Source organism: Tauraco erythrolophus, chromosome 6 (genome assembly GCF_009769465.1).
Source record: "Tauraco erythrolophus isolate bTauEry1 chromosome 6, bTauEry1.pri, whole genome shotgun sequence".
NCBI classification, from domain to species: Eukaryota; Metazoa; Chordata; class Aves; order Musophagiformes; family Musophagidae; genus Tauraco; species Tauraco erythrolophus.
In genome coordinates, this window is record NC_141470.1 from 8,780,273 (window position 1) to 8,796,551 (window position 16,279).

At 41.6% G+C, this 16,279-nt stretch overlaps 1 protein-coding gene across 1 annotated transcript in view; it reads right to left on the minus strand.

Moving 5' to 3' along the window:
- The window catches only part of CHID1 (chitinase domain containing 1), a 192,907-nt gene that overhangs the window by 163,439 nt on the left and 13,189 nt on the right, over positions 1–16,279 (minus strand). The window contains exon 8 of the mRNA XM_086613453.1: positions 12,665–12,757. Within this exon, the coding sequence (XP_086469579.1) occupies positions 12,665–12,757 (93 nt within the window). The remainder of the gene's footprint in view (positions 1–12,664; positions 12,758–16,279) is intronic.

Here is a 16,279-nt window from a genome sequence, read left to right on the forward strand (position 1 = left end):
TTTTGACAAGCCTTTCATCTGTAATTCTAAAACTTAACAGTGACCAAGTAACCAGTGCTTTTTGCAGCTTCATCATACATTCGGGATACGACAAAACAAGCTCTTAGTATCTTAAATGTGATCTTCCTTAAAAAAGATCCCAAAAGAGTTCTCAATGGCATGTCAAATTAAATCAAGATATTTCATAGAATCAGAATCATGTAGGTTGGAAAAGACTCTTAAGATCATTGAGTCCAACCGTAAACCTAACACTGCCAAGCCCACTACTAAACCATGTCCCTAAGTGCCACATCTACACATCTTTAAACTATCTCCAGGAGTGGTGACTCAATCGCTTCCCAGGGTAGCCTGTTCCACTGCTTGATAATCCTTTCAGTGAAGAAATTCTTCCAAATATCCCATCTAAATCTCTCAACTTGAGGCCATTTCCTCTTGTTGTATCACTTGTTATTTGGGAAGAGAGACCAACACCCATCTCGCTACAACCTCCTTTCAGGTGGTTGCAGAGAGCAATAAGGTCTCCCATCAGTCTCCTTTTCTCCAGACTAAATCCCATAAGACTTGTGCTCCAGACCCTTCACCAGCTTCATTGTTCTTTTTTGGATCCACTCCAGCATCTCAATGTCTTTCTTGTAGTGAGGGACCCAAAACTGCACACAGCATTTGAGACGCCACCTCACCAGTGCCAAGTACAGGGAGATGATCACTTTCCTAGTCCTGCTGGCCACACTATTTCTGATACAAGCCAGGTTACTATTGGCCTTCTTGGCCACCTGGGCACACTGCTGGCTCATATTCAGCTGCTGTCAAACAATATCCTCAGGTTCTTTTCTGCCAGGCAGCTTTCCAGGCACTCTTTCCCAAGCCTGCAGCATTGCATGGAGCTGTTGTGACCCAAGGGCAGTACCCGGCACTTAGCCATGTTGAACTTCATATAATTTTCCTTAGCCCATTGATCCAGCCTGTCCAGATCCCTCTTTAGAGCCTTTCTACCTTCCAGCAGATCAACACTCCCACCCAACTTAGTGTCATCTACAAAGTTACCCAGAGTGCACTCGATCCCCTCCATCCAGATCACTGATAAAGATGTTAAACAGAACTGGCCCCAGTACCGAGCCCTGGGGAGCATGACTTGTGACCGGCTGTCAGCCAGATTTAACTCTGTTCACCACAACTCTTTGGGCTCAGCCACCAAGACAGTTTTTTACCCAGCAAAGTGTACACCCGTCCAAGCCCTGAGCAGCCAGTTTCTCCTGGAGAATGCTGTGGGAAACAGTGTCAAAGGCTTTACTAAAGTCCAGGTAAACAACATTTACAGTCTTTCCCTAGTCCACTAATCAGTCCACCTTGTCATAGGAGGAGATCAGTTTAGTCAAGCAGGACCTGCCTTTCATACAACCATGCTGACTGGGCCTGATTACCTGCTTGTCGTGTACATGCCATGTGATGGTACTCAAGATGATCTGCTCTGCTCCATAACCTTCCCCACCACCGAGGTCAGACTTATGGGCCTGTAGTTCCCCAGATCCTCCTTCTGGCCCTTCATATAGATGGCCATCATGTTTGCTAACCTCCAGTCAAGTGGGATCTCCCTGGTTAGTCAGGATTGATGACAAATGATTGAAAGGGGCTTGGTGAGCACTTTCGCCTAGCTCCCTCTGTACCCTTGGGCAAATCCCACCCAGCCCCACACACTTCTGTGTGTCTAAGTGGTGTAGCTGGTTGCTAACCATTTCCCTTTGGATTATGGGGTTTCATTCTGCTCCCTGTCCCTGTCTTCCAGCTCAGGGGGCTGGGTATCCTGAGAATGATTGGTCTTACTATTAAAGACAGAGGCAAAGAAGGCATTAAGTACTCCATCCTTTTTTTTCCTCATCCTTTGTCACTATGTCTCCCCCCGACATTGTTTACCTCCAAAAAACGATGGAGATACTCCTTAGTCCACCTTTTGTTGTTAATTTATAATTGCATTTATAGAAACATTTTTAGTGTCTTTTACTGCAATAGACAGAAATAATTTTTAGTTAGGCTTCAGCCCTTTTCATTTTCTCCCTGTATAACCTCACGATATCCTTGCAGTCCTCCTTAGTTGCCTGCCCCTTCTTCCAAAGGTCATAATCTTTTTTTCCTCATTTCCAGTCAAAGCTCTCTGTTCAGCCAGGCTGGTCTTCTTCCCTGCCAGCTCATCTTTAAGCACATAGGGACAGTCTGCTCTTGTGCCTTTAAGATTTCCTTCTTGAAGAATGTCCAGCCTTCCTGGACTCCGTTGCCCTTCAGGACTGCCTCTCAAGGGACTCTTGTCAACCAGGATCCTAAACAGGCCAAAGCCTGCCCTCTGGAAGTCCAAGGCGGCAGTTCTGCTAACCTCTGTTCTTACTTCTCCAAGAATTGAAAACACCATTATTTCATGATTCCTTCTCTGTTCACAAATGACAGTTCCAGTGGGGCATCTTCCCCAGTTGGGTCTCTCACCAACTGTGTCAGGAAGTTATCTTCCACACAGTCCAGGAACCTTCTAGATTGTTTCCTCTCTGCTGTATTGTATTTCCAGTAGACATATGGTAAGTTGAATTCTCCCATGTGAACAAAGGCTAGTGATTGTGAGACTTCTCCCAGCTGCTTATAGGATATTTCACGTGCCTCTTCATCCTGGTTGTGTGGTCTATAACAGAATCCCACCACGATATCTGTCTTGTTGGCATTCCCCAATACTTACCCATGAACATTCAATCCTTTCATCACCATCATCAAGCTCTAGACAGTCAAAACACTCCCTAACACACAGGCCTACCCCTCTGCCTCTGCTTCCTTGCCTATCCCTTCTGAAGAGTTCATAGCCATGCATTGCAGCGCTCCAGTTATGTAAGTCATCCCACCATGTTTCTGTGATTGCAATTACATCATAGTTTTCTAGTTGCACAATGGTTCCAGTTCCTCCTGTTTGTTGCCCATGCTGTGTGCACTGGTGTAGATGCACTTCAGTTGGGCTATTGATCCTTCCACCTTTTTCGGATGAGAAGGCCCGATTCCTACGTGGCTGTTCTCAGGTGCTTCCGTGGTTTCTAACACACCAATAATCCCCATGTCTTTGTTGCCATGTGGATCTCCATCCCTAACTCCACTGAGATGGCAGACTGAAGGACCTCACTAGCACTCTGTCCCTCAAACACTGGTGTGCCACCCTCAGGCTCATCTCTGGTGAGACTGGTTTTATCCTTTCCCTCTTCAAATCCAGTTCAAAGCTCTTTCAATGAGCCCTGCTAACTCCTGTGCTAAGATCCTTTTCCCACTTTGAGATAGGTGTACTCCATCTGTCACCAGCACGCCAAGTGTCATGTAGACCGACCCATGATCGAAACACTGAAAATCCTGATGGTGATACCAGGCTCAGAGCCAGGTGTTGATCTGCTGGCTCTTCCTGTTTCTTCCCTCATCATTCCCTGCAAACGAAAGGGTAGAGGAGAACACCACTTCTGCTCCTGATCCCTTAACCAGTCGATTTCAAGACCCTGTAGTTTCTCTTGAATGATGAGAATTCTTGTTGCAACTTCATCGCTGCCCACATGAAAAATCAATAACAGATAATAATGCAAGGGCTGTACTAGGGTAGGAAGTTTCCTTGTCACATCTTTAACCTGGGCTCCAGGGAGGCAGCAGGTGTCCCCTAGAAGTAGGTCTTAACCTTGGCAACTCTTCCAACCTAGATGAACCATCGTCCTCATTGTTGTTCAGTTCCACTTGCAGAGCCTTGTACCTATTATGCAAGGCCACCTTGGAAGGTGGGGTAGTCACAGAGGAGATGCACCTGCTGCACTGGGCAGGAACTCATCACCATTGCCCCATATCCCTTGAGACAGAATGTTCGGCCAGGTGGAGAGAAGATAAGGAATCCTCCATGTCATGTGCCATGTCTGCCTGACAGGCCTGTCCCAGGGAAGGTAGGGTGTGATTACAGTAACCTGTCTCTCTCTCGGACTCCCTGGTGATACTCAACCTACTCACCCCCTCCCAGAGCTCTGTCACTAAGTGGAGGAGTTCCTCTACCTGCGTGCACCTCTCACAGGTGTACTCACTACTGCCATCCAGCATTGGCATAAGAGTAGAGCAAACTCTTCAGCCTGACACCTGAGCAACAGCATGTTCCCATCACAGCTGTGTTGGTCATGGAAGGTGCAGAGAGGCCATGGATTTCTGCCAGGTAGATACCATTGCCCTCTGGTCGAGCTGGCAGAACTACAGCGCCCTTCCATACACACTGCCGCACCATGCCCTGTTTGCCCACCCTGGTCACTAGCACTCCCCAGGGGCTTCTTTTATATGCGGAGGTGGGGGCTTGACCACAGCTGCTCCTGGCCCCACGCAGGTCTCGTCAACTGCTGTCACCTGAGCTGCAGGCTCCTGGCAGCTCTCAGCTTCCCCGGAGGTCTCCCTGGTTCAGGAAATTCCCCTGTGCACTTCGCTAGAGCACTCTGCTGAGGACTATACCAGCACTGGAGCTGCTCGCCTCGGGGACTGAATTTACTTGTTTACTTTAGATTCTACTTTTCCTCATTTATAGATTCCATCTAACTTGAAGACATAAAGAATCATCTGCTATTCAAGGAGCAGCTGTCTTGTAACCTAAAGACAGGTGTTTTAAAGGATATCCATCACACAGCACAAACCGCTCGGTGCATATCCTAACCATCAAAACGCCAGTAAAGAGCACAGTGTTGTGTTATGAAGTGACACAGTCAATGCCATTTTTTATTGCTACTTTGTGCAAAAGATTATACTTCAGGGGACAATAAAAGTCCAAGAAAAGTGACCACTAACAACCTCTCTGTAAATACAGAGTTATTTAATACCGTGTTTAGCAAAACTAACAGTTTTTAATGACCTGGTGTATACCAAGCTGATCCTTAACACCATTTTTCTAATGTCTGTAATCAACTACACATGCCAGAAAGGCCATAGGTATGTAACCACGGGTAGATTCAGAATCCCTGTGAAGACAACATCCTACCTACAGCTCCTGAAAGCTTTTCATCTGCCTTCGCACTTTCTCAGGACAGGAGGAAACAAGAGTATTACGGATGCTCTTTCCCATGATAGCTCATCTAAATAACCTTAAGAATGTTCTTTACTCATTTTTTCACAGTAACTGGGAAACACCATGGATAAAATGGTTGCTGAACCTGGACAAAATATGCAATAATCTAGTCAGATTAAATTCTATTTACTTGGAAAGACAGGAAAGAGTTACTATTCCAATTCAAAGCCTCACTCTTTGCCTTTGAAAAAGCATTCCTAACATATTATAAAGCATGTAAGTATAGAGAAACAAATAAAATACCCAACTCAATCCCTGTGATTTACAGACTTGAGAGAACAGGTGCAATGAAATTTCAAGGCCCATTTGCCATCTTTTTTTAATTTTTTTTTTTTTTAACAGGATACTTAGGCATAAAGGTAGTCCACTCCAACACAGCTATCCTATTCAGAAAAAAGCTTGTGATACCAGTATAAAAACATCCACACAGCTTTCACCAGTATAATTTCTGCAGTACAATGATCACAGAAGTACACATATTTAAGCCAGGAATTTAATCAAGCCCAGGATTAGTCAGCACAAATGGAGTTACCCACCATCACCAATGGGCAGAATATGCCTGGCTACCCATTGCCATTTTAGAAATGGTACTTCATACATGCATCCATATCCATGAATGTTAAAAGCAGTAACACACTAACATTCTGAGACAATCTGTTGAAAGACAGACTGGAAATCTTCAGTACACCATCTGCTCTAGCAACCATTCACATAAAACAGCAATCCTACCATCTCTCTTCAGATATTCACAACCACAAGTCTCCCATCCCAAAGGAGAGTCACAGTATAACACACGCACACTTTCTAGAGCCTAGGTTTGGCTCCTGCTGTTCTTCTCTCTTGCAAATCACTTATGTTTGCAAGAAAATCGTGCAATTCCTGGACATCGGGTGGATGGAAATACTAACTATCTCAATCTGTGTTTGGCACTATGGTAGCTCTACATGCATTCTCTGCAACAGCAAAGCTTGCTAGAAAGATTCTTGCCCCCTCAACTAGCCTCCGCACATGTTCCCACCCCTTGACTATGCCAGTGCAACTGTCTCTGGACGATGCTGTAAACAGACACGTAAAAAATGCTGTAAAGGAATATATATAAAATGTCTGGATTAAAAAAAATAAATTGTTTTTCGAGTGAAGTTTTCTTTTAGCCCAGACCCTTTCACAAGCAAACCAAAAACCAAAAGTTTCACTGGATCCTTTAGTTATGAAAGCAAGCTTCAGCTAGAGGATCAGTCTCACTTCGTTTTTGTTCACAAAAGCTGAATTCTAGAAGTTAAACGGATGACCCAGTATGTCTCCTTCCTGCATCATGCATTTGATTACATGTGCAATGCTGCATTTTCCAGACTGTTTTTCTCTAAGCAAACCAGTATTTTTAGCTCTTAAAAATGTCTCCTTTCAGATAGCATTTGCTGCCAACTGTTTTTATCTTAATGCATATCAAAGGAGTCTAAATTACAAATTTCTAAATAAACTTCTTGCATTTAACTATGCTCTCTCTTTAAATTTTAATCAGGGTAGAACACAAAAGGAACAATGTTTCAGCTCCTAGCATCCCAGCTGGTTAGGGTATTCCACATACAGCTCATGTCTCCTTTATCAGTCTTTTGCCAGCTGCTGAACTCTAAAATATTGTTTGATTCTTGATGGTACTTATTTCCATGCCTTTTGCTGTATTTTTCATTAACAGTCTACAGTGATTCCAACAAATAAAGAATATAAGATGCATTAATGCATACTTTGAACCATGTGTAAGTGTTAAAATCCAAAGTGAGTTTCAAGACACAAAGAATTTGATAACACGAGATATTTAATACACAATGGGAAGTACTTTTCAGTTGAAACTTTGTTATCCTATAAATCGAAAATTTTCAAGTACAGCTACTATCTGAAAAGTCAAGTAAGGCAGAAAGAAAATTTCAGGATTCTGCTTATTGATATGAAATCCAATGTACTTCTAAGCTTTAAAGCATGCATGGACATTGTGAACATTTTAGGATGTTTCCGTAACTAACGGATGCACTTTCAGCTACCTATTTATGCAAGAAGTTGAAAATAGGAAGACATACATGGAAGACACAGACAGGTGTCTAATATAACAGTATTAATTGAAAAGAATACGACTAACGCATCCTCCTGGGCAATAAAGGTTTATGAATAAATCCCAGAAACTTTAAGAGTGCATTAAAAAACCCAAAATATTTGGTTTAGAGGAATGAGACTTTTGGATTCTTTCATATAAATTACAGGTGTTATTTCCCACAGCTAGAAAACGGGAATACTTCACGACTCCTCTACAGATAAGGCCATTTAGGGACAGGCATGTAATACGTATTTCAGGTTAAAAATGGCACTTTAGATAGATAGCTGTTCCCAGCTCTAGCAGGGCATCTCTAAATCCCAGTTCAGAAACGTTTTCCAACTGTGAACCCACTATCCTGTCAATATGGAGGACAGCAGCAGGAGGGGCATGACAACACAAGGTCCAAACCTCGGTGTGGTGTTCAACATCAAAATAGTCCTGAAAGGTACAGTTACCATAACAAAGCAAATTCTGGTCATGGCAAAACGTGTTTAAGAATCCAGAGGGCTTATAGTGACTCCAACTATTGTTTTGGGATTTAGAAAAACTAGACTGTAGAGCTCCATGTGACTGTATACAAACAAAACAGATTTAGGTTCCTCTGACCATGAGATTGAATCTGGTAATGTCAATAGGTATCAGGATGAACAGGAATGTTAAGGTTTGGACTCTTCTCCACTTTCTCCCTACTGTCAAAAGGAGCAAATGCACTTTAATGGGAACTCTGTTTACAGCAATTATTTAAATTCTACCAGAGTACGCATTAGCATTTTAAAAAGCATCTGTGTGACGAAGTGACTGATAAAGCATTTTAGAAAAACGTTTTTAAAGTGTTCTCCTTTGCTTTATCTGTAATAGACTACAATTAATAGCAACAGAAAATTGCTTTAAAAAGGAATTATCAATTGGGATGAAATGTAGATCATAAGAGAGCAGCATGAAAGACTGGAATAAATGACAGACAGGAGAGAAGACAGTAATTTCTCATTATTTTTGACTTAACCAAAGCACGAGAATCTCAAAGTATTTGTTATCACCATTGAACATCCATGTGACGCAAAGGCATAGCAGCCCACAATTTTCCAGAGAAATCTTCAATAAATGAGAGCATTAATGGTCTGTGAATATTGCAAAGGTTATCTCTAGAGGCAGGAATAGATTTTTAAGGACTTAATTTCCATGCCTTTATTTTTAAAAAAGTATTGCACTTATTGCTCTGCGGTGCAACGAGTTAATACAAGAAGGGATATAACACTTTGGCTTACTGGGAGCCATGCTAGCATTTTAGAGGGCAATAGCCAAAAGTGTGGTTCAGGCCCTGGAACCTTCCCTACAGTAGAAAGTTTTACCAGCAAAGCCATCCATGCATCAGAAGGATCAAATCTGAATGGTTGTCAACCTTCTCTTGATGGAGAAAGCTGACTTCCTTCTTCAAGTATTACCAGCCACAGAAGTGGCTCTCCGCAGCCACGCAAAGACATCTGTGACAGTGAGAAACAACATGCCTGCCCTGTAGCTCTGATTACTTGCAACATGTGACGCCCCATCCTGAGAAAGAGTGCTGATTAAAGGCTTCCTCCTTTTTAAAATCCTTGGTGTCTTATGGCCTGAACAATCTTTTAAATAACTGTGTGGCGGTCAAGTGACTACTGCCTCTAGTTCTGGGAATATCACGTGGAAAAGGTCTAACCGACCCGAGGAGTTTGCACAAACTGCAAACTTCAGCTGAGAGCTAATAAAGAGGAAGCAGATTGTGATAAGAAAACATGAGAAATTGCCCCAAGTGAAACCCAAGGCTGGCAGAGAAGAAACCTCCAGCATGAATATCACACTGCTCCTGAGCTCACCTGCTGATGACTCATCTTTCTGCTCAAGGAATACTGTCAACCTTAGGACTCACAGGAACAGTGGAAGGGTGAGCATAATGCCATAGAAAAGGGGTAGAAAGTGGAAAGGCTCTGCATAACAATTCTAGCTGTAATGTTAGTGAGGCTTTTATATTAAATAGAAATTTAGTTAGTTAGTTAATAACCTAGTATTAACTCGATAATTTGGACTATCAGACCATTAAAACATTAAGTGGACAAACAATAAATTCTTGACCCCATTTATATACTGCATTCCTTTTTTGCACATTACAAGATTTGGAGTGTAGCAGCATGCCAAACTGCCTCAGGATAACAGGGTGTGCCTTCTGACATGGGAAGACCATGGAGAAAACAGAGCACAGGGAGGAAAAGGAAACAAGCCACACCACATCTACAGAAAAATCAACAGCATAAGTTCAGCGCTGTCCTGAGACTTGGATCTACTCTCTTAATGCCATAATGCACTAGAAACTAGTACTGTTCTACAGATAAAGTGTCTCGCAAAATATGATGCAAACAAATCCAGAACTGAGGTAGAAACAGAGGGGCCTGAGTGACAGGAAGGAACCTCTTCAAAACACAGCTGGGCTATCAGAGCCCTTCAGCCCCTAAAGAAAAGGGCTCTGCACGAGTATTATTTTACAGGACTGTTTACTTTACCAATTTACACAGAATTTACTTTGTTTGCTTTTGCCATAGTCTTCATCACATTGCTTCTCCCTCTCTGCCTATGAAAATTTGGTGGCCAGCCACACACGGAAGCAAAGGGATTTTTGCATGAAACTAGCGACTTCATGTTAAGGATATAAACCAGTTATATTGTGCAACAGAGGAAAATACAAAGCAATAAAAAACATCCTGAAGTACATAGTTTTACAGAAAATAAACTGCAATCAGATTTCACGCAGCTACAGAAGAACAAAATTACAGGTAGCTATTATTCTGGGCTTACGGTCTTAAGATGGTAGGAAGCCACATATTCTATATTTAGGAATTTATTTGGATGGGGTTACATCACTAACCTACAGAAGAGGTGACATCACAGTTATAGTGCAGACACCAGCAGATCTCAGCACACAGACAACTCTTTAGTCACCTACTACAAGGTCCCTGAATCTCTTCAGCAGGCAGCATTTAAGCTCTGCACAGATATCTGTAGGTAGAAATGCTTGCTTTCCCCCTTGTGCTATCAGACCTCCTCGCAAAACTCAACAAAAACTTGAGATCATTGCAGAGAAAAGTCCAGCCACAGAAGAGACATTTACAAACCTGCTCAGGCATTCCATTTTCTCAGCCGTTTTGGCACCTCAAAAATGAATGTACGCTGAAAGATTGTGACAGCCTACAAGAAATTTAGGAGGTTGCACAACACCATCCTGAAACCGTGCTGTTAACCTGTCATAAACTCCGGTGGCTGTGAGCCCGTCCGCACCATTATACGGCCCAAGGTGAGAAAAATAAGACACTGTAATATCTTTCTTTAGCTGTCTACTAACTCTCATCTGAAAAATACCTAATAATGGCTCTCTATTTAAGACTGACATATATTACTGAATTTTCATGTGCAGGCATAAGGTTGCTGAACAGCTTCAAGGAAAAAGGAAACTTGGAAAAAAAAAAACCACTTGTATTGCCAACTATGCAAATATTACAAAGCCTTCTCTAGTTATTATTATCAGCAAGTCAAGCCCAATAAGACAAAAACGTGCATAACCAGCAGGAGGTACCTATTCCATAAGGTAAAATTCAGAGATAAGCAATAAGCACGACATAGGACTAGCACCTGTGTCCCATCTCTCACCTATTCTTGCACTTAGCAGAACCCATTCCAACATACTCCATTACTTTATGAAGACTGTTTCACATATGTAATCCTCTACAACAGGTTATGCTTCGTTATTCTGCAGTCCCATACGACAAGAGTCTCCACCAAACCTCTTAAAAACAACTAATATGGATTTGGAGCTTCTCATTCCGTCAGTAAAAAAACATCACACATGACATATCTGTGGGCCCTCTCCAGAAAGTAACGGGAGACCTGGTTACCCAGGATATGGAGAAGGCTGAGGTACTCAATGAATTTTGCCTCAGTCTTCACTGGCAAGAGCTCCAGCCACATTGCCCAAGTCACAGAAGGCAAAGATATGGAGCTGTTGCAGTGGGTCCAGAGGGGATGATCCAAGGGCTGGAGCACCTTTCCTATGAAGACAGGCTGAGAGAGTTAAGATTGTTCAGCGTGGAGAAGAGAAGGCTCTGGGGTGATCTTATTGCAGCCTTCCAGTACCTAAAGGGGGCCTACAGGAAAGCTGGAGAGGGACTTTTTCCAAGGGCGTGTAGTGATAGGACAAGGGGCAATGGATTTAAACTGAAAGAGGAGAGATATTGATTAGATATAGGGAAGAAATTTTTTACAATGAGGGTGGTGAAATGCTGGAACAGGTTGTCCAGAAGAGTTGTGGATGCCCCATCCCTGGAAGTGTTCAAGGCCAGGTTGGATGAGGCTTTAAGCAACTTGATCTAGTGGAAGGTGTCCCTGCCCATGGCAGGGGGGTTAGAACTAGATGATCTTTAAGGTCTCTTCCAACCCAAACCATTCTATGATTCTACAACTTTAACATTTGGCCTAGCCACGGTTAGGGATACTCATTACATTTGAGGAGCAAGGAAAGGGGAGAGTGGAATACAGAGATTCTGAACTTGGTAGTTTTGGGGATAAGATAACCCTTGTTACCACAAATCTCTGAAAGGCATGATGTAGTCCTTGTATATCCTTGTAGCACTATTGTATACCATAAACACTTTTCCACAAGGTAGCACAACAGCTAGCTATGCTCACGATGCAAGGATACCATGCATCTTTTGACCTGGAAAGGCATCCAAGTGTGAAGAAACACTACCAAATGGCAGATGGATACTGGCAAAATTCTTGCTAATAAAGCTGCATAGCATTGGCATAGCACACATTTCAATTTGAAATTACAATAATGAAGCCACATCACTCTGCTGGTATTCTGAATCACCTTCCACCCTTGTCTTCAGTTCTACCTGCTCACTCTCACATGGATGTAGTCACTGATTGATCATAGAAAACCATGAAGGACTAGACACAATCTCCTTGAAATACCAAAATACTATCAAGTCAAAATAAATAATTTTTAAAACCCACAACCCTATTATAGATTTGGTATAATTCATTCCTGTAACTCCATTTTTCTTACTTAAAGAATAATCATTTTCTATCATAACCAAAATTGTGCCAAGAGGCTCAGAAAGTTCTTCATATGCTACCTTTGTGACACCCTTTTCACTCCTTGGCAAGCTCCACAGCTGTTTCTGCATTGTTCCTCTGGAAGTTCTTACCAGACATTTTGGGTTAACACCACAATAGGGTGTCCCTCTACGAGTTATTTTGACATCAAAAGTTATGAGGTACATACAAATGCATATAGTTAGTAAGACTATTCATGCAACATGCACAAAGACAAGATTACCAACCAAACTCACATAATTTCCCACTCATTTGAGCTGCACAGCTATAAACAAATCTTTGAATTTACTGTTTATCAGACAAGAAAGCATTTCTCATCTGGAACCTCTCATCTAAATCAGAATACTCACCCTGCTGCAACTGCAGGAGGGATGACCAGTATGAGTTTAAGTTGTGCTTCATGCAGAGCTTCAGAAAGATGAACGAGCAAGTGAATCAGCTCCCTGAAATACAAACGTATTGTTAGAGGGAAAGGCAGTCAAACCGGTGCTCTATATTGGCAAGAGCAAGTTAACAAGTAACAGCAGAAATAATTGAAAAAATGCAGTGGGCAAGAGAACCAAACACAGTTCGTCGTGAATGACCACAGCAGAAAAAAAAATTAGGAAGACTCATCAGAGGTCTTACCCTTCTTACCCTCTTCCAGGACTAAGAACACTGAACTGCTGGAGACAATTTTAGTTTTATTGGAACTGGTGATCACCTTGGGGCTAAAACATTTCCTAGTTTTATTTTAATCTAACTATGCATTGTTAGCATGTAAAACCAGAATATCTTATGAGAGCAGATCACCGCTTGAGGTCATATTCAGTAAAAAGAATTAAACCAACAGAAGAACCAAACACTGTTCTGAAACAAGCAGTTGTTGAATAGATTCAAGTTGCCAGTGTATTATGACACAAGGTCTGAGAATTTGTAAGGATGCTCTCACAGCAAGACATGCAATCTTCAAGGGGTATTTCTCAGGCCTGTATTTAGAAACATTTCTGCTGCTGTTTTTTTCTGTATAAATAATCCTTTTGTTTCTCAACACATTACTGTATAGCTACAAAATAGATGTTTGACAATGCCATATCTGGAAGTATCACCTTACATATGCACCATTTAAAGACTTTCACAAAAGATGATTTTCATGTCCACATTCTAAACATTTCAATATGAAAATAAACTCCAAAATTCTCATGTAAATTGTTTTTAGTCTTCCTGATTTGAAGGGTGATGTTAATAGAAAATCCTTCAGAGGCAGACTGTAGAAACAAAAAGGTTTAATGGATTCCTCTCAAGATAACAATAGCCAATATTACCTTCAGTTTGCACTATAAATATGGCCCTTCTGTGTGTCTTTGTTAAGTAATTTGATTTTTCAGAATAAAGTCAACTTTCATATTTACCCACTGGCAAGGTGGGTCCGCAAAGGCAGACAGATGATATTAGAATGCTAGATCTGTTCAGAACTATGCTTAAACCTGAACTGAGTAGAAAGCAACTTCCCAACTCATTCCAGTACGCTAAAAGTGCTAAAGCAGGAAAGTCAGGACATACATAAGCAATCATCCAAGTTATTTGTTCCACTTAAACTGGATTAGACCTGAACTCAGGAACAATTTTTGGTACTGTCATGCCTTTCAAGGCAGGATCATCCTAGACGTATTCTTCTGAAATCATTGATCTTCCAATATAATTATCCATCATAGTAATGATGCTTGACCTGCACCATGTAGACACTATCCAAAGGTAAACACACGTTTTGATTTTGCCTGAATGGTTTGATGCCTGATGAAAACTTCCTAAGGACGCTACAAAAGTCATTACTCTCAAAATCCTAGCAAACAAACAAAGCAAGTTTTATCATTTTCCCAATACCATCAGCATTTTGTGCTTACAATTTTAAAGTTGGCTGTGCTGAACAGCTCTTGACAATGAACTGTCACACCACCACCTATATTTCTCTTCCAGAGGGAGACATAAGATGACAGGATTCAGCTTTTGGTCTGCCTGCAGCATGTACTTTCTACCATTCTTGCTCTGGGAAAGTAAAAGTTTTCCCTCCCATTTCCTTATCATACGCATTCCACATTAAGAGTGTCACTATTCACATAAATCAATTATAGTGAAGAAGAATCCTTTTCCATAGGAACACATAAAAAATTACAACACTAAACTGGACAGATATTTATTGACTCCAACATACACATCATGGCTCCCACACGACCTAATCTTATAAAAAACTTTAATCAGTATTAAAACTAGCTAAGCCTTCTTTCCCACTGATTTGTGCCTCATGTCTAAGTGACCTTTTTAACTAATTATGCCCAAACTGCAGCATGAGTGCACCCTTTATTAGATGTCAGAGATGCTACGTATGAGACAAATTTGGCCAACCGATCGATTCCTCTGGCACTGAGATTATTCTACATTGTTCATAGGCAGGGATCTCTCTTCTCTGCCTGGCTGCCTTTGTTAGCTGTAGGAACTTTGAGATCTCTACACCATGCAAAACATTTGCCAACTTTAAATCTGATTATTTAGAAGGTAAGGGGATAGAAGGAGGGGCAGATTAGGACAAAAGAACCTAACATAGGTGCAGAGCAAGATAACATGTTTCTCCTTTTTATCTAGAAACAAGGCTAACACCCTGCCTCCCACTTCGCATGTCCACATATCTGCCTCAGCTCCTAAAATTTTGCTATGCAGATATCAATGCTTTGCAGCATAAGAAGAAAAGCAGTTGGGTTTATTTTGAATCAGATGCAGAACAAAAAAATTGAAGTGAATATTAAATTCAAAGTTTCCCTCTTCCTTGGCAATGTCAAGCACTGTTGGTTAGCCATCAGAGGTAAAAATGTATCCACAAAAGTGGTGACACTCGTAAAAAACAGTGACTGCACAAAAGCAGTCATATTTTAGAACTAGAAAGGCATACAGAAACACAGCCTGCAACTGTAACTGAAGGACAGAGATTTGTGGCCCGATAAAGGGGCAGGAGTGCAGTCTGGATCGATGGTTTGTTTTGTAGCTAGCAGACAGGACTCTGACTGAAAGACTCCATCAAAACAGCCACTTCCTCTTCTCCTGCCACCAAATCCAAGCAGTATAGCTCTGGCCAAAAAATAATTAGCTTCAACTTGGAGAAAATCAGGAAGAAAAGGGGTAGCTGGACAACTGCAGATTCTTGCTCAAGAAACCCAGATTAACATCTGCTCGCTAACCTGTCAAGTCAGGTCTCCGCACCTTGAGAACTCTCGAGCAAATCACACAAGATTAATGGCTAAAGACTTAATTTAGGCTCACTTCCATTTGTCAGCCAAGACGGATTATGTAAATCAAATGTGCACTCTTCCCCTCTCCCCCTAACAGCAATAGCAGAAGCCTCATTTATTGTTTGCTATAAATTAAAACTTTACTGTGTCCCAACAGTGCTTTCCAGTGTTTAAACACAATATTCTCCCACATTACCACTACTCATTTTGAAAGAAAAGCTACTGACATTTTAAACACTATAATGAGGTGCATGAAAGTAGGAATAGAATCAGTCTTCCTGAAAAGGCTTCATTAAATATTTACCAGAGACTTCACCATTGTCAAATTTAACTTCAGAGCAGCTACTAAAACACTGGCAGCTTTAAGACTCTACCTTGAGCTAATTAAGGTCTACTTCATTCCTACTATTTCAGGCCTTCTATTATCCCTATGATTTGGTAGGTCGATTTTCCAAGTGTTCATCATTTCAAAGTATCTTGTCGCCTATAAAGTAGGCAGACCTCCAAATTTTCATCACCCAAAGTTTGAGGGACGCCTATTTTTTCAGAACTCCCTTTTTCTAGCATTGCTGGTCTCTTGTGTTTGGGACATCCTGTAGTACAGTTTACCTTCAGTGCACAAGAGTGGGCTATAGGTGTATCTGAAAAGCCTTGCAGAAGACACATGAGGCTGTTATATCCTCCTCTTCAGTTAGGTGTTCCTTC